Raw genomic sequence first — 24,297 nt, forward strand, 5'->3', positions numbered from 1 at the left:
TGTCCTCACCCCACCCCTTCTCAGACTCCCGATTCCAGCTCTGTCCCTAACCAGACACAACAACCACAGGCATCCATCCAACAAGGTCCAACATTTCCAATCAAATGGGGAAATCAACAACAATGATGGGGCCCGGAGGGTAGTGTCCCAGCTTTTCCTTTTGTCTCAGATGATTTCACTGACAGTCCAATGGTTGCTATTTCAATAAATGGGAGACTCCTCCCCTATCTTGTTGATAGCGGGGCCACTAGGAGTACTATTTGTGAAGATCATTTCAGAGGCAAATGGGAACCAGCGGAACCCTCTTTGGGAATTAATGGGATACTGACAAAAACATATAGGACTCCACCCCTACCAATAGAAGATGATGAAGGGTACACCATATGCACACATTCTTTCAGGATAATACCAAGGTGTCCTGTAAATTTGTTGGGAAGAGACTTGTTTGGGCCACTAGGAATCACAATTAGAACCAACTCAGAAGGAGGTCTAGACATTTCCTCAGATAAAATCACTATAGTAGCATGCAAACCAGGTTTTTTGATGCTGTCACAACAAAATAGTGAAGAAGATTTTGAGGATATAGACCCCCAGGTCTGGTCTACATCAGATCTGGATGTAGGACTTATTTCATGCACACCATACAAGGCCACTCTCAAAGAAGGTGCATTTCCTATCTATCACAAACAGTATCCACTCTCTAAAGAAAAGATGGATGGCATAGTGCCAATGGTGAAAAAGTTTCTGCAGGATGGAATCCTGGAGGAAATTATTTCTCCATACAACACACCTGTTAACCCTGTAAAGAAGCCGGATGGCTCCTTCAGATTTGTACAGGACTTGAGGGCCATAAATGACCTCATAGTCCCAATAGCACCCATTGTACCTGATGTTCCATCTCTACTGTCCTCCATTCCAGCAACAGCCAAATGTTTTACTGTAATTGATTTAAAGAATGCTTTTTTTCTCTGTCCTTGTAGGCAAGGAGAAAAGGCCACTCTTTGCTTTTACTGTGTCGATTGACCAACACAATCGCCAGTTTACCTGGTGTAGAATGCCCCAGGGATATATAGACTCACCTGTGGTCTATTCTATAGTACTCCAAGCCACCCTCAGGCCTTGGACTGCCCCTCATGGTTCTGTACTGTTGCAATATGTTGATGATCTTTTGATTTGTAGTTCTTCAGAGGAGGACTGCCGAGCTGATAGCCTATCCTTATTGAAATGGTTACATACGTGTGGTCACAAAGTGTCTAAGAAAAAATTACAATGGTGTAAACAGGAGGTTGAGTACCTAGGGTTTGTGCTGTCTCCGGGAGTTAGGAAAGTCAGTCACAAAAGAATTGTTGCTATAGTGGGTCTGCCCCGCCCACTTACCAAGAAAGACCTGCTAACCTTTCTTGGAATGATTGGTTACTGCCGCCAATGGATACCTGACTGCTCTTTCTATGACAATATATTGAGACAAGCAACCCTCTCTGAAATGTCTGATATTGTAAAATGGTCTGATGAAATGTTAAATGCTTTTACCATGTTGAAAAGTGCAATGGTTACCAGCCCGAGCCTCGGCCTCCCTGATTTTAGCAAAATGTTTCACTTGTTTGCTAGGGAAAATTGCAGAACCATGGCAGGAGTACTGGCCCAGGAACATGGTGGGAGACTGCGCCCTGTAGCTTTTTTCTCAAAGGTGGTTCCAGTACAGGTGCAAGGCATGCCTGCTTGTCTCAGAGCGTTGGCTTTTTGTTCTATGGTCGCAGAGTTGGCAGCACCATTTACCTTGGGCCATAACACTACTTTATACACCTCGCACAGCGTTACCACACTCCTCAAAACTTTACATACTCAGCATATGTCAGCACAAAGATTGAGTGGGTATGAAGTCATCCTCCTGTCCAATCCAAACCTGAAAATAAAAAGTTCAAACATAAACTCTGGCCCAGCTCCAATTTTGAATGCCTTATTAGGTCTTAAAGGAGAACAGGATGACTTACCACCACCTCATGACTGTACACAATCAATACATCAGGACACTTCACCTAGAGCAGATATGCTTTCAGTACCAATTCCTACTGCACAAACAGTTTTTGTTGATGGCTCTTGCAGCAGACCAAGTGATAATGTCTATCATGCAGGATATGCTGTTGTCCAACTGCCGGATACTGTCCTCGAGGCCAATCCAATACCCTATCAGTCTGCACAAGCTGCTGAATTGATAGCATTAACCCGTGCATGCCAGCTGTTTGCAGGAAAAGAGGTAAACATTTACACCGATTCCAGGTATGCTCATGGTGGGGTTTGGGACCATGGTGTAATATGGCTTCGCAGAGGATATGTGGCAGCAGATGGAAAGAGCATCTCACACTCTGACCTAGTCACAGCATTACTAGATGCAATTCAGTTGCCTTCAAAACTAGCTATCATGCACTGTAAGGCACATACAGGCCAAATGACTGATATAGCCAAAGGTAATGCACTAGCTGACAGAATAGCTAAAGAAGCTGCATCTACACAAAAGGCAAACATTCAAATGCCCATGCTGACACCTCAGCCATGTTCCCTGAAAGAGACACATTGGCTCACAGAACTGCAAGCTTTTGCCACCCCTGATGATATTGCGCAATGGAACTGTGATGGGATGATACAAAAGGATCCTAAAACAGGATTAATCTTCAAAGAGGGGAAGCCGTGTATTCCTGTTGCTAGCGCCCCCCTGTTCATTGCACAATATCATGGACTGGGTCACAAGGGATGGCATGCCACATGTGAACTTCTAGATGCAGATTTTTTCATTGCAGGATTACCTAATCTAGTCAAAGCTTTTGTAAGGAGATGTGTCACTTGCATTAGGAACAATCCAACAAACCCAAAGAAATCAAAGCATGAACATCTTGAGTACCCAACAACACCGTTTACCCATTTACAGATAGACTTTACACATATGCCCAAAGAAGGAAAGAAGCAATAATATCTTTTGGTCATAGTGATCATGATGTCACGCTGGCCAGAAATTTTTGTCACCAACAATGAAAACGCACAAACTGTAGTGAAGATCCTCACACAGGAAATTATTCCTAGATGGGGGTGTCCATTGCAAATAAATTCAGACAATGGCCCAGCTTTCACAGCTAAAATATGCCAAGATCTTGTAAAAGTACTAAAAATAGACTGGAAATTTCACCTCCCCTACCATCCACAGAGTTCAGGAATTGTAGAAAGAATGAATAGAACAATTAAAGACAGGATAAGGAAAGCTACGGGTGGGAATTTTGGCAAGTGGAAAAAAGTTCTCCCAGCTGTATTAGCTGAAATCAGAATGACCCCTCACAGTGTGACGGGTTATTCCCCCTTTGAGGTACTCATGGGTAGGCCATTCCCCACACCGTGGGCTAATCATCCCTTGATGGTAGAGAAAGGTGATTTGGAACAAATACAGGAGGAATATGTAAAAAAACTGATTGAAACTCTTGATATTGTCGAAAGAAGAGTTGCTCGCACCTCTCCTTCTTCTTCACAGGTACCAACCCACCCGTTCCAGGTCGGTGATCAAGTTGTGGTCCAGAGGCTTCAGAAAGGTCGAAAGCCGCAAGAGGTTCCATTCGGACCAGTGACCAAAGTGGTAGCCGTCACCAGGACCGCCATCCTTACAGAGGAAAGTCCTACTTGGATCCATGCCAGCAGAGTAAAGAAGGTTGATCTAAGCCCAGGAATTCAAGAAAGGCTGAAAAGAGGTGAAGCAGGTGTTTTAAGTCCTCAAAAGACAAGCACAGACATAAAGGACAGTGATGTCACTCATTTCACCACAGACTTCTGGGAAGGCCTTTTGCCTTCTGGTGATGTTTCTACTTCTGATCTTTGTCCCAGTGTGGATAATAACTAACTGTATTTTTCATCCTGAAGACTTAGGTGCCTTGAAACTCATATGTGGTAAAAGCGAAATACACACCAACCATACTGACTTTCACCTCAGAAATCGCAGTAAAAGAGATGTCTCTAATGAATTGATCAAAGAAACAAGTTTTTCTGGAAAAATGTTACTGTTAAAATTTAAATATGCTTACGCTAGAAAGTCAGGATATGAAAAATGCTGGATTTGTAGTAAGTTGCACCCAGAAACTGCTAAAATCCCACTCTTAGCTGTCCCTCTGAACCTCAAGTCATTATTGGAAAATACTCTAGTCTTAAGTATTAAGAATGTCTCGGAAGGGTACCGCAATCAGAGTATTATGTTTTACACTTTAGGAAAGACACATGAACCCGAGTGGTGTGTTCAGTTAGGCAATACATCCAACGGAATAGGTATGTGTTCCAAGTCTGTATTTAACATTTCAAAGGGTATTCCCTTCCACACCAGTAACATTATCATAGGTCATATGTGTAGTTACAAAAATCAATCCCTTAACAACACCATTAGTGAACTTACTACATACAGGAACACAACCTCTGGGATACTTGTGAGTAAACTTGTAAGTGCTGCATTTGAGGCTGGAACTGAGCCCCAACGTAGTTCTCTAAGAAGTTTTTCATTGAGAAACAATACATATGTATGCTGTGCTAAAATTTGTTACCCACGGATCCCCGCAGGAGTGAAAGGATGGTGTTATTTAGCACAGTTGGTACCAGTCATGTCAGCCCTAGGCCAGAATCGGGAACATCACATACAAGTTACTTCAAGTCCAGTACATAGGTTAACTTATAAATACAAGAGAGAAGCCCCACCTATGTTTTCTACTTCAGATAAGTCATGGACATGGTTTCCATCCTGGACAGGATGGGGCATAACCATGATGGACAAATTAAATAACTACACTGGTTTAATAAATGATGTTATGGAAAAAAACTCCCAAGATATAGGACTACTCAATGTCGAGCTCAAAGCAATTAGAAGACAACTAGAGTTACACGAATTAGCTATTGAAAGCATGAGTGCAGCTCTGACAGGTTTATGCGAAATGACCCAAGATTATGAATGTTGTACATGGTTTCACAATACCAGCCTGGAAATCCCAGACTACTATGATGTTATTAATCAACACCGAACACAGGTAAATGAATTAATGAAACAAGCAAGGGACATAGGTAATTATGGATGGAACCCCTTTTCTAGTTTGGGTTTAGGTGGAATGTTTTCATGGTTAAAGGACATAGTGATTATGATTATCATAGTACTATTGTTAGGATTGATAGGCTACTTGATTTTCAAGCTTATTCTACTTTGTATTAGCAAGTGTACTACACCAGACCAACCTTCTCACGCATATACACAATATCTGCAGCTTTATGTAAAAGAATATAACAAACGTAGCAAGAACCGTAGATTTCAGGAGGCTGCGGATCTGTAGAAGTCATTCCATGACTTAAAGAGGGGGTTGAAAGGTTATGCTAAGCATCCATCTTGTTTCTGTCAGCCATCTTAATATTCACAAACTTCCATTTCACAATATGTACAGTTTGAACACCCCTTTAACTTCTCAGATAACTGTCTCAACATGAGATTCTTCTAACCCGTGTGTTCTCACACACTTATCTATAACCTTCACACTGTTTCTCAGCATCTTTTAGCTACAGAAGGAATTATGTATCTTTTCTTTTATTAATTCAGCTAGCTTAGAACAAAGAACAATAGCGTTTTTGTCTTGACCAGCTGTAATCGTCTTGATGTCTACTGCGCATGTCTTATTCTGTATGACGTAAAATACCCTATATCATTTGCTTTGTAATAACCCAATACAATTAGTTCTCGAAGGACGCCATGGTGTGTGTGTGTGATTTTATTTGTCCTTTGAGAATTGATTCCAGAGCGCTCTGAATTTATACAATACATTGGATCTAAGGTCTGAGAGGTTAAAGGGACCCCCCTAGACACAGAATTAACCCTAACAGGGATCACTGGTGACCAATCACAGATCACATACAGTAGTAAACATTGATGTCATGAATGGATTTCTATTCATGACTATTGTTCAGTATGTGATCCCACAGCAATCACTTGGTATCTGGGCCGCTCACAGCTGCCCAATACCAAGCACTTGTAATCTGCTGCGTCCAGTGCACACAGATTGCACTTAAGCACAGCGAGATACAGGTACGTTGTGATGCCTGGGGAGCGGACCGCCAGCAGTAAACATATTGTTGCCGATTGGCAAAAAAAGGGTCTAGCAAAAGTTGTTTTTAGCAAAACGAAACCCATCGATTAAAAAAAAAAAAAAAAAAAGAAAAAAAAAAAGAGTCATATACTTGGCATGCCGGCAATGATAATTGTCTCATTTGCTTGTGCTGTCAAACCATTAAATGTTTGATGTCATAACTGATTACACGTGCAGAACCATAAACAAAATGCAGGAGACCTACCAAGAAGGTGATATCAGTGGAACACCACGGTTGAAAAAAAATATTTAAATTTGTGGAAAAATGCACCATAAGAATCACAAACAAAAAGAATCACAAACAATAACCTTCCAAAACAATGTTAAAAAGACAACGTTGTCATGATTGGGGAAATTGCAGCTTTCATTCATTCAATCTATCACACTTCTTATCCATTTAATAATCTTGGAATGTAGATGATGGGAATTCTTGTACATAAATGAAATGACATAACCATCCAAAAGTTCCTTTAGGACCAAAAGAGGGAGTGTGTTAGATACACATGTATCATTACAGGTGCTGGCTTGCAGGTTCAATCTTCTCTGAGCAGCCCAGTAAAAGGTATTCAATCACAGTACATCAGTTGATTTTCCAACTATAATGAGCTGGGGCTATGCTCACTGACCCGTGATAATTTGCTGGCTGATACAGACTAAATATGTCTAAAATCAGTCTGGCGGAAGTCACCCACACTCGGCTGGATTACTGGGAGAAAGTTCATCTGTTGATGAGGAGGAGAGTGATTAGGGAGAAAAATTGAAAGCAGGGGAGAGAAAGCCGCACTGCCTGTACAGTAGGGGTGCAACGGATCAAAAAACTCACGGATCGGATCGTTGCTCAGATCAGAGTCACGGATCGGATCATTTTTCGGATCAGCAAATAATAATTGAATTTGCAAAAACCTGTGAAAATTCCACCACCATATAGTCCCCACTGTAATATCCATAATCTCCCCCACTGTAATATTGGCTGAGCATTGCTGGGTACGGCTGAGCATGGCTGGGTATCACAGAGTATGGCTGGGTATCGCAGAGTATTTACAGAGTATGGCTGGGTATGGCAGAGTATTGGCTGGGTATGGCAGAGTATTGGCTGGGTTATGGCAGAGTATTGGCTGGGTTATGGCAGAGTATTGGCTGGGTTATGGCAGAGTATTGGCTGGGTTATGGCAGAGTATTGGCTGGGTTATGGCAGAGTATTACAGAATATGGCTGGGTTACGGCAGAGTATTGGCTGGGTTACGGCAGAGTATTGGCTGTAGGCAGGGTATAGGCAGGGTATTGGCAGGGTACTGCAAGGTATTGGCAGGGTACTGCAGAGTATTGGCAGGGTACCGCCAGCATATTGGAGAGTATTGACAGGGAATTGCAGAGTATTGGCAGGGAATTGCAGAGTATTGAGGGATGGCTGCGACTGCAATTGTCACAGAGCTACGCTGTGGGCACTACAGATGCAGCCCACAGCGCTGCTTCCATCCGATCTCTCCCCTCCACTGTGCAGATCTGTACACAGAGGGGAGAGAGGACGACGCCGGTTTGTTTACAAGTGATCGCTCTGTCATTTGACGGAGCGATCACATTCAGTGTAGAAAAATTTCCTAAAGCGTGTGCCGATCCGAGCGGGGTGATAAATGATGAGGTGATAAATGATAAGGTGCACTTATATGGCCGCTCTTGATGACGTCAGCACGACGAAACCTGAAGGCGTGGCTATAGAGAAGTGACCTCTTTTGAATACACCGCAGCAGCTGGTGGTGTGAGGATTTCTTATAGTGAATCTTGCTCTGATAAGATCGTTTAAATGAGAATCTAAACTGTGGATGGATGAATAACCAAATTCCTAGGGAGATGCCAGAGAGCGACACAGGGGTTATACACTGTGAAGGCGGTTTTCCCCCAGTAGGGGTAAAGATCTGGTGAGCGCAATATAATTCATTTTCACCAAAGCGCATCGGGGATTTTCTTTGGATATTTGCACGAGGCACCATTTGGATTATGAACTGTTTAATATATTACAAAGGACTTGTCGGCATTTTATGTTTATAGGATAATAATATTGCATTTATTTCAGTATTTTACACTAGGTGTGTATTACCAATTTTTTCTTTTTTTTTTCTTGTTTCACATCCTTTATTGGTATGGATGTATAACTGTTTAACCAATTGCACGGATTAGGAATAATTTTATTAATTAATAAAGTGACACACATTTTATTTAAGGGTATAGCGCCAATTCTACCTGACTTTTTTTCACATGTGTAACTAACACACTCCCTCTTTTGGTCCTAAAGGAACTTTTGGATGGTTATGTCATTTCATTTATGTAAAAGAAGTCCAATAATCTACATTCCAAGATTATTAGACTGATGAGAAGTGTGATAGATTGAATAAATAGGTGCGTGCACAGCTGCGATTTCCCCAATCATGACAACGTTGTCTTCTTAAAATTTTTGTTGTTTGTGATTCTTATGGTTGCTTTTTTTCTACAACTAAATATTTTTATTCAACCGTGGTGTTCCACTGATGTGACCTTCTTGGCAGGTCTCCTCCCTTTTGTTTACGTGTGTTATGGTCACCTGGACTGCACCATATTTGCATTGCCTATGTGGTGATTGGTTGAGATTAATTTAATTTCTTTAAGTGAATGCATACTGATTGTCAGTTTAAGCGGTGGATCCAGGCTGTGCACTTGCAATTTTTTCCATGTGCAGAACCATGGCAGTTGCGAGTCAAACAGAGGCTAAGATGGCAGCTTCCTTAGCTGAAAGGGATAGAAGGGTTTTGTATCACTTAACATGCATGCATACCACATAATAAATAGGGGAGGAACACCTACCACTCAAATATAGAATAGTCCTCCTGTCAATAAGTTCATCTTTGTTTATCTCAGAAGGCTGGAGCTATCTTTTGTCCAGACATCAGCCAAGGTCAGCATTTACTTATTGATGCTGGCCCAGAAATGACATATCCTGTATGACTTACCAGTGTAAACATCAATCAGTCATACACAGGTTATCTTTTACCACGTGACCTGCTCGAACATCATGCTGAACAAAGGATCAACTTGGAAGTGAAGTCTAAGGAAATGCCTATAGGAGATTTATGACAAGATTTTCTCAATATGCTAATCTCACACAGTGTAGGAGACAGTACCATGTACAGCTGCTGGATGTGTCAGAATTTCATGCCTGCAGACTTGTAAAGATACTGATTTTTCTGATTGAAGTGTTAAGGTGTCTTAGTAGCAACAATGACTATATTATATTTACCTTAATGCACACAGTGAGCTTAGAGCTTCTCCTCGAAAGCCAAATGTTTCCACATTAATCAAATCAGAGAAATCTTGAAGCTTGGATGTGTGATGTTTCAAAGCTAAGCAAAAGTAAAAAATAAAACAAAGTCTTAAATCGCTTAATAATGTTTAAGAAATATAGTTTGCGTCATAAAAGCCTCCACTGGGCGATTGGTGGCTCCCTCAATTTGGATTCCACTGGACTTGGTCCGATTGGTGTCTATGCAGAAGTGAGCCTGATTATGCACTCACCAGCTTTAGTAAATAAAGCCCATAGGGACAGGGCCAAATTACAAACTATGGCCTTAAACCAGAATTCCATATTCACAAAGGTCAACATGCAATTATGCTTTAAGATCATAATTGGGAGCTTGCGGGAAAGCACAGGACTGTACTTTGAATGCTGTTTCACAACAGCAGCCGCATTGCATCACACTGTTTATTTTTTGTCTATTAATGTTTATTAACTGCACCATGTTGTGTTGTGGCATAGTGCATTGGGACATGCTATAGTGAAAAAAGTACTGCAACACACTGGTGTGAACTGAACAAGTAGAGCATAAGGGAACTTGCCTTGGACGTGCATTCTGACTGAACTGGGCAAAGTTGCCCAGAGTGGCCCAAAGCACCTTGTGTGAATGGGTCTAACAGTATTCTGTTATTTTTAAATAATATATTAGCAATAATTACTTTTTCGTGCACAGTAATAATGCATTATTGTAGAGCAGAAAGTAAAAAAAAATAATGTGCAATACTGTGCAAAAGTTTTAGGCAGCTGTTAGAAAATGCTCTAAATTAAGAAAGCTTTCAGAAATAGGAGTAATAGTTTTTATAATAATAATAATAATATTTTTTATCAGTTCACAAGTAAAAATAAATAAAAAAATTAACTAAACTGAAGAGAAGTCCAAATTAAAGCCATGTTTGGTGTGACAACCCTTTGCCTTCAAAACACCATCAATTCTCCTAGGTACTTAGCAGGTAGGTGGATCAAAACATATTGAAGTACCTACAGATTTTTGGTTGTAGGCTGCCTCAAATCGTTCTGTCTCTCCGTGTAATCCCAGAACGACTCGATGTTAAAATCAGGGCTCAGGATGGGGGCACACCATCTCTTACAGGACTCTTTGTTTTTCTTTTTGCTGAAGATAGTTCTTAATGACACTGGCCGTATGTTTAGGGTCATTTTCCTGCTGCTGAATAAATTTGGGGCTAATCACACACCTCCCTGATGGTATGGCATGATGCAAAAGTACCTTCCTGTATTTCTCAGCATTGGGGACACCACTGATCATGACCAAATCTCCAAAACAAATTGTAGAAATGCAGCCCTAAACTTGTAAGGAACCTCCACCATGCTTCACTGCTGCCTTCAGACACTCATTATTGCATTGGTCTTTAGCCCTTTGTAAACAAACTACCTCTTGCTACAGCCAAATATTTCAAATTTTGACTCATCAGTCCAGAGCACCTGCTGCCATTTTTCTGTACCCTAGTTCCTATGAGGTTGTGCACAGTTGAGTCACTCACTGTAGCCATGTTTCCACGTCCTACACATGAAAACATAGGAAATGGGGTGCAGAAAAATGTCAGCAGGCGCTCTGAACATACGAGTCAAAATTTAAATATTTGACTGTAGCAGGAGGCAGTTTGTTTGCTGAAGGGTTGGAGAGCAGTACAACAATGAGTGTCTGCAGACAACAAAGCATGGTGGAGGTTCCTTGCAAGTTGGAGCTGCACTCCTACAAATGGAATTGGAGATTTGGTCAGGATCAACGGCATAAAGAACAAGGAATACTGGGAGTGATGGTTTGGCCCCTACAGAGTCCTGATCTTGACATTGTTGGATGACATGAAGAGACTGAAGAATTTGAGGCAGCCTACATCCACAGAAGATCTGTAGTTAGTTCTTTATTATGTTTTGAACAACCTACCCATGAGTTCCTTAAAAAACTGTGTGCAAGTGTACTTAGAAGAATGAATGCTGTTTTTGAAGGTGAAGAAGGGTAGCCACGCCAAATATTGATTTGATTTAGCTTTCTCTTCTGTTTATTTTTTTTTCCATTTTGTTAATTGATAAAAAAATTAACTTTTAATACTTCTATTTCTGAAAGCATTCTTAATTTACAGCATTTTTCAACGCCTGTCTAAAACTGTTGCACAGCACTTTACATCCCAAAGTCATGCAGTGTTTTAATCACATTTTTTCACAACCTTTTACTTACTCAGGGCTTCAAAATTATGTTCCTCAACTCCGTAGCCATTATCTGAGACTTCTATGAGTTCCGCTCCATACTCCTTCAGTTTTATATCTAAAATACATGAATGTACTTAAAAAATGAATGTAGGTGCAACAATTAGGATGATACAAATAAGTTGCTTCAACATTTGCAAAATGCAGGTGTTGAAGAGACAACAGTGCAAGTTACACTGAAAAGGTGCACAACACTGAAAAAATCCTAGAATCATAAATTGTGTAGAATTGTTTAAAAGTCTGCAAAACCCCATGGGCCCTTCAAATAGAAATAGCTTTTATTCCAGATTCTAGTACATATTCTCCTTTTTGGTTTTAAACCGAACTATAAATGATTACATCTATGTGACATAGAAAAGGGCATATAGGGTCAAAAAAATAAAAATAAATCACATAATATATTTATTTTTCTTATTAAAAAACAAGAAACACAAAAAAAAAAAAAAACACAAGACAGAGACTGGGGTCATTTTAATTGCTACAGGTGGAATGAGCCAGTGCTGTTGGCAATAGAGCCAGCCAACCAAATAGCAGTGAATCTCCTTCATTCTGTCTCTGACTTCTGGGACTGCAGAGTCACCATTTGCTGAGTACTGGCAGCCAGAGTTCCACTGCCAATAGCAAGAACCTGAGCCAATGCAGTGACTCAAACTCTGAGTGTGTAGAAGTACTCTCTGCACCCTGAAGACAGGACAATAATACTGCTTATAGAAGCAACCAGAAACTTCACTCTAAAGCATTGTACACACACTTAGATTTCTGGACCACTGAATGTCCGTTTTTTGTGGCTTCAACATATGCAAAATACAGGTGGTGAAGAGTCTCATGTCAAAAGCAAAGAAGTTACGGACAATACAAAAATTTTCATATGAGAGAATACAACATCAGAAGTGACGTAATGTGTTTGTTTCTGAGCATGCGTAGTCTTGCCCTTATAATTTTTTCGTACAAAAACCGTACTAATGAAAGGAAAATCGGACGTGGAGTTCACATCTGACAAATATTTTATAACCTGCACATCCAGCTTTTGTCTGACATGACAATGATAGTACCGTATTTGTCATGCAGATATGCACCATTCATATAAAAACAATAAATATATATATATTAAATTGTTCAAAGTAATTTAAAAAAAGCATAACAATAAAAATATTAAATTAACAATTAAAATAATAATAAATACATAATAATATTATATATATATATATATAATATATGTGTGTGTGTAAAGTATATATGGCGTTTTTCACACAGACGTATTAACATATACACTTATGCAAACGCAGTGTGTACTGGACTCATCTGATGCTCTTAATTTTACAGCCACCTTGCGTTATCAGTGATGCATCATCTGCGCAGCTGTCAAAATGACAGCATCAGTTGTACTTCTGTAGCCACAACACTGCCTTTATATATATATGTGTATATCTGTGTGATATTATATATATATATATATATATATATATATTTATTAGGGGTGCAACAGATCGTCACTGATCCGTGATTCGAATAGGTCTCGGCCTTAGGAAAGGTCGCGGCTTCGGCCTAGCTCTGGAGCGGCAGCTATCTTGGTGCACCCGTCAGCAGTTTACAATTTGATCGCTCTGTCAAATGATGGAGCGATCACTTGTAAACAAACGCCGGTTCCTCTCTCCCTTCTGTAAAGTTGAGGGGAGAGATCGGATAGAAGCAGCGGGCTGGATCTGTAGTGCCCACAGCGCTGCTCTGTAACAATTGCAGTCACAGTCATCCCTCCATACTCTGCCAATACTCTGCAATACCCTACCAATATCGTGCCAATACTCTGCCATACCCTGCCAATACTCTGCCATACCCTGCCAATAACGGGCCAATACCGTGCCAATACCCTGCCAATACTCTGCCATACCCAGCCAATACTCTGCCATACCCAGCCAATACTCTGCCATACCCAGCCAATACTCTGCCATACCCAGCCAATACTCTGCCATACCCAGCCAATACTCTGCCATACCCAGCCAATACTCTGCCATACCCAGCCAATACTCTGCCATACCCAGCCAATACTCTGCCAATTATTATTTGCTGATCCGAAAAATGATCCAATCCGTGACTCTGATCCCAGGAACGATCCATTCCATGAGTTTTTTGATCCGTTGCACCCCTAATTATATATATATATATACATATATACACGGCACACACACAACAGATGTAAATATATATACACACACACAGGTGTGTGTGTGTGTGTGTTGTGGCAGCACGCAGGTAAAGTCACCTAGTTGTATCCAGGATGGGAAATATGTGTGCCCTAGATTCAGGCTTTATGCAGACCTTTACAATAAGAGCCGGTTCACACAGCGGGCGATGCGAGGCGACACGACTCGCCTCGCCTCGCTCTCGCAAGTCGCCCCCGTTCTGTACAATGGAACCGTTCTGAGAGGAGCGACTCGAGTCGCTCCGACTCAGAAAAAAGGTTCCTGTACTACTTTTGGGCGACCTCGGGGCGACTTGCATTGACTTCTATACAGAAGTCATTTGCAAGTCGCCGCTGAGGCCGCGGCAGGTCGCGGCGAGGCAAGTCGGAGTCGCCTCGCCTGCAGTGTGAACCGGCCCTTAGAGGGGAAGAGTTAATGAGCCCAGCTGAAGTAAGTGGGCTCATTAAGACCTCTACAAAAAACCCCAGCATGCTTAGGGAGATGCTCCATCCTGGAACCAGTTTTTGTGTTGTATAGACTGGGGAGTGTGACACCTGTTCTGTGCGGTGAGTTAACACCTGTGTGGCAAACCTCTACAACAGGGACAGGGACAGGGACTGGGGCAGCACAAGGCTGCTCTCAGTTGTTAGACAGGGAATCTAAGTGTGTAGTTAGAGGTCAAGCTGACCAGGATTTATTTTCATGTTTTATTTTTGTTTGGCTGTTATATGTATCACTGCATGTAGCATAAATAAACCGCATCTTTTGTTTTTTTGCACCTACAACGCTGTCTGTGGTGCCTGATTTTGTGTTGTGAACCCATCCAGGGGGTCACACACACCCGCTGCCGAGCTAACCCCTCACAGTATATATAAATAATCTCTGTGTGTAATTGTATAGCTAATGTAATTGTAACCTGCTGTTGGTGTATTTTTCACTGCAGTTAAGAAAGTTTTTTTACTTTCATTTTTGGCCACGGGAGAAGGAAGAAGCTATTCTCTGGCAGAGATCTCCTGATATCTCCACCTCTGGGCTGGAGAAGCCAGAAAGGAGAACTTGAAAGAGAAGCACAGAGATAAAGTGGCATCTCTGTTTACTAAACATGCCGTTTCTGTTGCAGTCAATGCAGCCGTTCTGTGTTCTGAGATGAGAAGAGAAAAATTGTTCTCCAGTTCTCATCCCAGTATATTAAACCTGCAATGCTCTGGGATAAGCAGAGATCATCCTGATCTCAGCTTATCACAGTTTATTAAACGGACACCTAAGGCACCAGATTTTTTGGTGCTCATAGGTCACCCAAGCCTGATGGTCACATTAAAATAATTTTATATATATATATATATATTACACATACACACACACACACATTCTTTATTTGTATGGTTAGGACTGAAAACCTATGAAACAACATTTCCCTGACGCCAATACATGTCAGCATGCGAACCCTCCCTCTGATCTTTGTGCTTTATACAACGAATGGGTGAAGTAGCTCTCAGTAAGACTTTTATAGATTTAAACAGGTCCTGTAGGTGGATATAGGGGCGGAGCTATATCATATGTATGCTGCCATGCACTGTAAGTATTTGATACAATTTTCCACTTTTATTTTTTGTCTGGTTAATCAAAATATTGTATATGCATATTTTTTATCACCAGCCAGAAACTGGAGCTTCATGCTACTGTTTACATTTATGCCTGTTCCCGGCAGCTCTATTTGAAACAGCCTGAGAAACTCAAGCTTCGAGATGTATATACCACTAATTAGGTTGGAAGAGTGTCTAATCACTCTTCCACCCTGCTTTGTTCAAGTGGTTTTAAACCTTTTACAAAGAGTTTGGCCTACAGGTAAGCCTATAATAAGGCTTACCTGTAGCTACTGTCAATTTCTCTTAAAGTTGTATAGTTTAGGAGATATTCACTGAATATGCATGAGCCAACATCATCAGCACATGCGCACTTTAGAGACGCCTCGTAAATTTCGTTTCTTCAGCTAGTGTGATATCATTGTGGCTCTGGCCAATCACAGCGCCGGAGCACGCGATACCCAAAAGCAACTCCAGGAGACATATCGCCGGCCAAAGCGGTGTGCCAGGACTGCTGCGGGGGCTTCGATCTAAGGTAACTATATCATAATGGGCTAGTATGCTATGCATACTAGCTCATTATGCCTTTGTCATGCAATTTTTTTTGTTTTGTTTTTCTCTGTGGGTTTATAACCACTTTTAGACAGAGCCATACAAACTGACAGAGTAAACAGTTTCCTCCTTGCTCTCTGTTTAGACAGTCTATGACTCCCCTGTCAGAGGTGCACCCTGTATAAAACTGTTCATTTGTGAAACCAATATTTAATGAGTAAACACAGATATCAAAATTCATTTGAAAATGCATAATCTTTAAAAATATATATATACATAAAATTGAATCAGTGCAAAAACAATAAAACTTTAGGGGTTTCCACACACAAAAAAAAAAGAAATACTTCCCTATATGAAGTAGCACATAGAGATTCCACCTTTACTACAGGGAGTAGAACGCACATAGGGGAATACAATTTTTCCTGGAAATACCAATAAAATGCAGAATAATTATGCTACTCACATAAATGTAAAATTCTCGAATGGTTTATTCAGATGGGCGCTGGTACCTGTCCTGCGTGCAAGTTGCTTTTGCACCTACATCTGCCCTGAGCTTCGTGTAGGCATCATACAGAGGTACCAACTTAAACCAAACACAAAAAATATGCACTAAACAGAGGTAGGGCAGCTAATAAAGGATTCAATATATACAATCCCAAAAAGTACATAAATAAATTCCAGTGGCAAAAATAATTAAATCAATCCTAATATCAATACATAATCAAATAAATCCATGGGTGCTGATAATAAATTCACTATTCAGTGCACATAGATCAATAATGAAATCAATTTACACATACGTGTCGGTTTTACCATATAGTAGGTGGGCAGCCAATACATGCACAGTACTGCATGGGTGGCCAGCCCCAAGGCCATTGAAATTATGTCTATCCTGGAGTAGGCTGCCATGCTTACTACTATGTAACTGATCTGAGGTCTCCATTTGTATATGTTTTATGGAGAGGTGGGCGAATTTAGTTTTTTTTTTTTTCCCTTTAAGATGAATGTGTACTAATAATTTAAAGGTACTTTTCATACAAACAAAATAACATTTTAAAATTTCTCAAAGAGCTTACCTATGCAGGTTGCACCAGCATCTACACTGTTCTCCAGAAGTTCTTTCACTGCAGTTGCAAGACTCAGCACTACCTGACCAGAGCAAATCTGATGGACAGACTTGCGGTCTATTGCCTTGATTTCTTTTGCTGGTTCAGTACTGTAAATGAATATTTCAATTAATGAACAACCCAACACAGTGCTTCTTACCTTCTTCCACTTTACAAAATAGAGTAAAACCTTGAATTGCGAGCATAATTTGTTCCAGATACATGCTTGTAATCCAAAGCACTCATATCAAAGCAAATTTCCTCATAAGAAATAATGGAAATTCAAATGATTTGTTCCACAACCATTTATTCATAGGTCCTTCAGTTTATAGTCCATATACAAAGATTATAGCAATGTGAGGTTATGTAACCATAAAATGTCCATCCACAAATGGAAGCCTCCACAAGGGGATTAGAAGCAAAATCCAGCAGGAGCTACAGAGTATAAAAAAGAGAGGCGCCTCTAAGTGTAGCAATATGGTTACATTTAATAAAGGTACAACATTCAGCAACTTACATGGTTAATGATTAAAAGAGGCATGTCTAATTATGCAGGCGTCTGGGGTAAAGCTGTCCATATAGACCAGGGATATGCAATTAGCGGACCTCCAGCTGTTGCAAAACTACAAGTCCCATCATGCCTCTGTCTCTGGGTGTCATGCTTGTGGCTGTCAGAGTCTTGCTGTGCCTCATGGGAGTTGTAGTTCTGGAACAGCTGGAGGTCCGCTAATTGCATATCCCTGATATAGACTGTCCTCTGCACTGCCAGCTCTCACCGCTGTCAGTCTGCAATCATGACCGGGAAGACTACCCTGCAGTAGAGCGATCTGAAAGTGAGGCTTGAACTATTCGTAGAGAGCAGCAGAGAAGGGATGACATTGATTGCAGTATGGAGGATGGTCTATGTGGACAGCTTTACCCCAGATGCCTACATACTTAAATGTGCCTGTTATATTTATCAACCATGTGAGTTGCTAAATGTTGTACCTTCATGAAATGTAACCATATTGCTACACTTAGAGGCGCCTCTCTTCTCTTTTATACTCAGTTGTGGCGTGACGCTATATCAAGCCACAATTTATTTTAACATTTTGCTTGTCTTGCAAAACACTCTAAAACCAAGGTTTTACTGTGCATTTTTCTTCCGTCTTTATTGAAGATATTGTCCACCTCTGAACCCCTTCAATGGGACAGGGATTTCCCTAACAGGAACAAAAACGGTAACAAAGTCCTGAAAGATGGTCATGAGGAGTTTTGGTTCAAGCAGAGGTTTGGGACCTTTTCACATTATGCTTGTTGAGCTGTGTTTTTTTGCACACTATTATATATGTATGGTGTGAGCAGGGCACATAGGGACAAATGTTTAGAACGTATGTAGTCTGCATTCTGGGCATTTGTTCCTCGGTGCATACTACACAAAACAGAAGTACTGCTGGATGCACTATCCACTTTTTCCTCCAGGTCAGCCCATATAAAGGCTTACCTGTAGGAGCTGGAAATATCTCCTAAACCTCCATGGTTTAGGAGATATTTACTAAAATGACGAGCTCAGATATCATCGACACATGCGCCCATTAGAAAGGGCACATTGTGCCGTTTCTAATAGGGGTCATGCTGTGACTGGCGGCTCCCACGCACATGCGCGGGAGTAACATGACCCGATTTAGGCCAGTCACAGAGCCGGAGTTTGTGGCCCTGGAAGGAAGAGGGGCGAAGATGGATGCTTTGCAGGGAAATAAAGAGGAACTAAAACCCACCAGGGTTTACTTCCTCTTTAAAGCATATGTTATATTTCATATGACTCATTTGTCTGTGTTACCATGTACTTGTATGAAAAATGTATCTGTTTTTTATATTTTTTTGCATATTTTCTTTTTTTTTTTGTGTGAAATACCTGGTGATCCTGTTAGTCCCTCTGCTTTTCTATTTCTAATGGACCAAGGCATGGATGCACATCCATCCCAGCGTGATCAATTCTTCTTTGCATAATACTGACATAGCTCCCAACTTTTTAAGATGGGAATGAAGGACACTTATTTCCAAGAATATGTAGGCATAGGACACACACCTTTAACCACTTGAGATCCGCGCTATAGTCAATTGACGGCTACAGCGCGGATCTCCTTTTCCGGGACTACGTCTATTGACGTAGTCCCGTGTACGAGCGGCCTGAGGGGCGCGCGCGGCGTGCTCTGTGATCGGCGAGTCCATGAGACTCGCCTGATCACCGATCCGTGCAAGGGGTTGATCCCGACCCCTTATCACGTGATCAGCTGTCAGCCAATGACAGCTGATCATGTGATATAACGGAGCCGGTAATCGGCTATTATTCCTCCTCGCGCTGACAGCGCGAGGATAAAAAAAAAAAGCCGTTCACCGGCGGCCGTGATCGGGACTTCAGTCCCGATCACGGCCAGCCCTGCTAGTGACCACCTGCCCCCTGCCAGTGCCCACCTGCCCCCTGCAGTGCCCCACTTATTAAAAGTAAGTGCCCCCCGTCAGTGCCACCCAGCAGTGCCCATAGTGCCACCCAGCAGTGCCACCCAGCACTGCCCACAGTGCCACCCAGCAGTGCCACCCACAGTGCCACCCACAGTGCCACCCAGCAGTGCCCACAATCTGCCTCAAAGGTGCTGCACCCCAGTGCCACCCATCAGTGCCCAGCAGTGCCACCTATCAGAGCCACCTATCAGTGCCACCTATCAGTGCCCATCAGTCCCATCTATCAGTGGTACCTATCAGTGCCCATCCGTGCCACCCATCCGTGCCCATCTTTGCCCATCAGTGCCGCCTTATCTGTGCCTATTAGTGCCGCCTTAACTATGCCTATCAGTGCCCACCAGTGCAGCCTATCAGTGCCCACCAATGCAGCCCATCAGTGCCCACCAATGCAGCCCATCAGTGCCCACCAATGCAGCCCATCAGTGCCCACCAATGCAGCCCATCAGTGCCCACCAATGCAGCCCATCAGTGCCCACCAATGCAGCCCATCAGTGCCCACCAATGCAGCCCATCAGTGCCCACCAATGCAGCCCATCAGTGCCCACCAATGCAGCCCATCAGTGCCCACCAATGCAGCCCATCAGTGCCCACCAGTGCAGCCCATCAGTGCCCACCAGTGCAGCCCATCAGTGCCCACCAGTGCAGCCCATCAGTGCCCACCAGTGCAGCCCATCAGTGCCCACCAGTGCAGCCCATCAGTGCCCACCAGTGCAGCCCATCAGTGCCCACCAGTGCAGCCCATCAGTGCCCACCAGTGCAGCCTATCAGTGCCGCCTAATCAGCGCACTTCAATGAAGGAGAAAAATGACCTGTTTGCAAAATTTTATAACAAACTATTAAAACATGATTATTTTTTTTGCATCTTTTTTGGTTTGTTTAGCAAAAAATAAAACTCCGAGCTGTAATTAAATACCACCAAAAGAAAGCTCTATTTGCGGGAAAAAAATGATAAAAATTTCATTTGGGTACAGTGTTGTATGCCCGCGCAATTGTCATTCAAAGTGCATCAGCGCTGAAAGCTGAAAATTGGTCTGGGACTGAGGGGGGTTTAAGTGCCCAGTAAGCAAGTGGTTAAAAAGAACACATATATACGGGGGAAAAAAAATGTATTAAAGGAGTTGTAAAGGCAAAAGGGTTTTTATTTTTATTTTTTTTTTTTAAACTTAAAGCATCCTATGCATTAAGATAAAAAAAAAAAAACCTGTGTGTAGCAGCCACTCCAGCACACCCTAATTACTTACCTGAGCTCCATCTCTCTCCACCAATGTCCACGAGTGTCTTAACTGTCCGGGACTCTCCTCCTGATTGGCTGAGACACAACAGCGGTGCCATTGGCTCCCACGGCTGTCAAAGTCAGTTAGCCAATCAGGGGAGAGAGGAGGCAGGCCAGGTCTCTGTGTCTGAATGGACACAGAGCTGTGACTCAGCTCTGTTGCCGCCTAAGAAACCTGCTGGCTATGGGGGCAGGAGCAGCGAAGAGGATGATTGGGGCTGCTCTGTGCAAAACCATCTGCACAGAGGGAGGTAAGTATAACATGTTTGAGATTTGCTTACAAGTGCTTTCTTTTTTTTTACCATTACTATTCCTTTATATTGGCTTTTGAAATTTACAAATGCAGCAATTTTGATAAAAGGTTTAGCACTTTTTGAAAGATAAAAAGTGTATTTTATACACAACTATATAGATCACACCAAAATGAGGAAGAAAGGGGGACTTTGTTCCAAATAAGCGAAAGTCCCTCGAAATAAGGGACAGTTGGGTGCTATGTAGTGGGGATCACAGTCTGCCTGTCCCCCCAGTGATCAGACTTGTGCTGACATGCCTCCCTGCACAGCTTGTAACAGGCAGGATCAGTGTACTGTGGATTGCCTGTCTGCTGCTGACACAACCCTGCCCAGCTGGTCACAGAAAAAAAAGTGTACTACAGTTTCTCTACCTCCTGCTCATACCTTATTGGCTGTATTTATACTCTAACTGCTTGCCGCCCGCCCACCGTCAAATGACGGCAGAGCGGCTCTCGTTCTGGAATGGCATCCGAGAACGGACACGCAGTGTTGCTAGGACATGGCACGACCCCGATCTCTGTAAAGAACTGTGTCCGTGGCTCTTTAACCACGTGATCGACTGTGTCCAAACACAGCCAGTCACATGTAAACACGGAGACGCTGGTAATCTGCTCTCCTCACCTCACACTGAGAGTGTGTGGCGAGGAGAGCCGATCAGTGGCATTTCCACACAGGGGGAAATCTAGGAATGTAATCAGGGCACTGATCACAATAGTGTCACCAATCAGTGCCCACCATTGCCTAACAATGCCAGATCATCCCTTTAATCCAGGACACATATGAAATGCACAGGTTCTGAGGCTGATTTAAAGAGGAAGTAAACCCTTTCAAACCACTTTGACCTACAGGTAAGCCTAGATTAAGGCTTACCTGTAGGTCCAAGCAATATCTCCTAAACCTATATGGTTTAGGAGATATTTGCCCGAAAATGGGCACCGCTGTCTACGGCGCATGCGCCGTAGACAGCGGCGCGCAGGCGCACTAAATGCGGCAAGTCCAAGAATGGATTTGCCTAATTTGTCGACTCCCGTGCGCATGCGCGGGAGTGACGTCATCGCGGCTTCGCCGAATGGCAGCGGCAGAACTGCGAGACGCGACTCCCGTGCGCATGCGCGGGAGTGACGTCATCGCGGCTTCGCCGCTGTGATTCGTCGGAGCTGCGAGACGCCACCAGCAAGATGGATGCGGCGGACTACAGGGGACAGCGGCGACTTCGCTGGCTCCTGTGTCAGGTAAGTGACACATAATGAGCTACTATGCGATGCATAGTAGTCCATTATGCTTTACCTTTGCAGGGAAAAAAAGAGGAAGTAAACCCATCAGGGTTTACTTCCTCTTTAATTCAGATAAGGCACCGAGTATAATGACCACCTTAATCAGCCACAGAACCTGTGTAATTAATGTGTGTCCTGGATTGAAGGGATGATGTGGAAACCCTAGTGTCAATCAGTGCCCACCATTGCCCATTAGCTATGCCAGTCAGTGCTGCCTATCATTACTGCCCATCACTGCAGTCGATTAATAGCGAGGGCCGCACATCACTACCGTCTATCTGTGCTGCCTATTAGTTTCTCTTCATCAGTGCCCATAAGTGCCACCTCATCAATGCCCACCAGTTCAGCCTATCAGTGCTGCATCATCAGAGCACATCAGTGAAGGCGAAAAATTACTTAGTTACAAAATCTACTGACAGAAAAAAACATTTATTTTCAATATATTTTTTTTTTTATATAAAAAACCCAGTAGTGATTAAATACCACCAAAAGAAAGCTCTATTTGTGTGAAGAAAATTATAAAAAATGTGTTTGGGTGCAGTGTACAATGTTCGTGCTATTGTCAAAGTGCCACAGCGCTGAAAGCTGAAAAATGGCTTGGGCGGGAAGGGGCTGTAAGTGCCCGGGAAGGCACGTGGTTAATGCCATTAGCATTTTTTATGTTTGTTCAGGTATTAAACTTTTTAGATTTAGTGTATTATTCTATAAGTAGATGGAGCAGATATATGTCCCTAAACACACAGGGGGTTATTTACTAAAATCCACTTTGCACTGAAAGTTCACTTGGAAGTAAATTCGCTGTAGATCCGAAGGGGACATGCAAGGAAAATAAAAAACAGCACTTTAGCTTGTACATGATTGGATGATTCAATCAGCAGAGCTTCAACTCATTTCAGATATACCCCTTAGATTTAGAGCGACTGCACTTTCAATTGCACTTGCAGTGCAAAGTGGATTCGTCTTTTGTAAATAACCCCCACAGGCTCTGTGTACATTGCTCATCCTTTCATCTCTCAACCTCTGATCTACGCCCTGTTGTATTGGATAACACCATGATCTTTGCCTAGACTTTTAGATCACTTGTGCGATGTTTTTAATTTTTTTTTTATGATAATGGGGGAAATTTACTAAAAATGGTGCACACATCTGGTGCAGCTATGCATGGAAACCAATCAGCTTCTAACTTCAGCTTGCTCACTCAAGCTTTGATAATAAAACCTGAAAGCTGATTGGTTACCATGCGCCAGATTCTGTGAGAAGCAGTTTTAGTAAATCTCCCCCACTGTGTCACCTTTGCAATACTGATATCCGCATGACCTCCTCCCTTTTTAATTGACAATTATCAGTGTTGTTCTTTGGACACACAGAACTATTATGGGACTGCAGAGTTTATTGTAAAAGTGAACTCACCAAGGTTGCTCCATGGTGCTATGTGTACAGCGTGCCCATAGAGTACTATACACTATCCATGTGTATACTCCCGCCACCACCACCTACTCCTCCTCTTCACATCCTCTTCCCCCTGACCCATGACACTCACACACGTGCCACAGCCTGTAGCCAATCGGCGAGCCAGGATGAAGTCAAGCCACACGTGACCTAGAGTACATCGGAGACCGACATATTTAATGAGGGCTCCATAAAAGATCTCAACTAGATGTTTTAATGAATCCTAAGTTATTTCCGTCTCTAAATCCTCGAGAGCCAATCGAATCCTACATTGGATTAACCGCGTTATTTTTTAAACGAAGTCATACGTTTGAGTTTTGTTTTCCATTCCCTTACAACACCATTGTAAACAAGTTTTACATTGCGGTAGCTGCACGATGATCCTATGAAAGACACA

The 24,297-nt window shown here is 42.4% G+C and overlaps 1 protein-coding gene across 1 annotated transcript in view; it reads right to left on the bottom strand.

Annotated features, from left to right (window-relative positions):
• PMS2 (PMS1 homolog 2, mismatch repair system component) overlaps nt 1-23,979 on the bottom strand; it is a 133,252-nt gene extending 109,273 nt beyond the window's left edge. The window contains exons 1-4 of the mRNA XM_077449028.1: nt 23,862-23,979; nt 17,080-17,219; nt 11,660-11,746; nt 9,412-9,514 (exon numbers count right to left, since the gene is read on the bottom strand). Coding sequence (XP_077305154.1) covers nt 9,412-9,514; nt 11,660-11,746; nt 17,080-17,219; nt 23,862-23,875 — 344 coding nt within the window. The 5' untranslated portion in view covers nt 23,876-23,979. The remainder of the gene's footprint in view (nt 1-9,411; nt 9,515-11,659; nt 11,747-17,079; nt 17,220-23,861) is intronic.
• Nucleotides 23,980-24,297: the final 318 nt, after the last annotated feature.

The sequence above is a fragment of the Lithobates pipiens genome, unplaced genomic scaffold (genome assembly GCF_037356315.1).
Source record: "Lithobates pipiens isolate NorthernLeopardFrog02 unplaced genomic scaffold, aLitPip1_a1.2 Scaffold_22, whole genome shotgun sequence".
Classification (NCBI taxonomy): domain Eukaryota; kingdom Metazoa; phylum Chordata; class Amphibia; order Anura; family Ranidae; genus Lithobates; species Lithobates pipiens.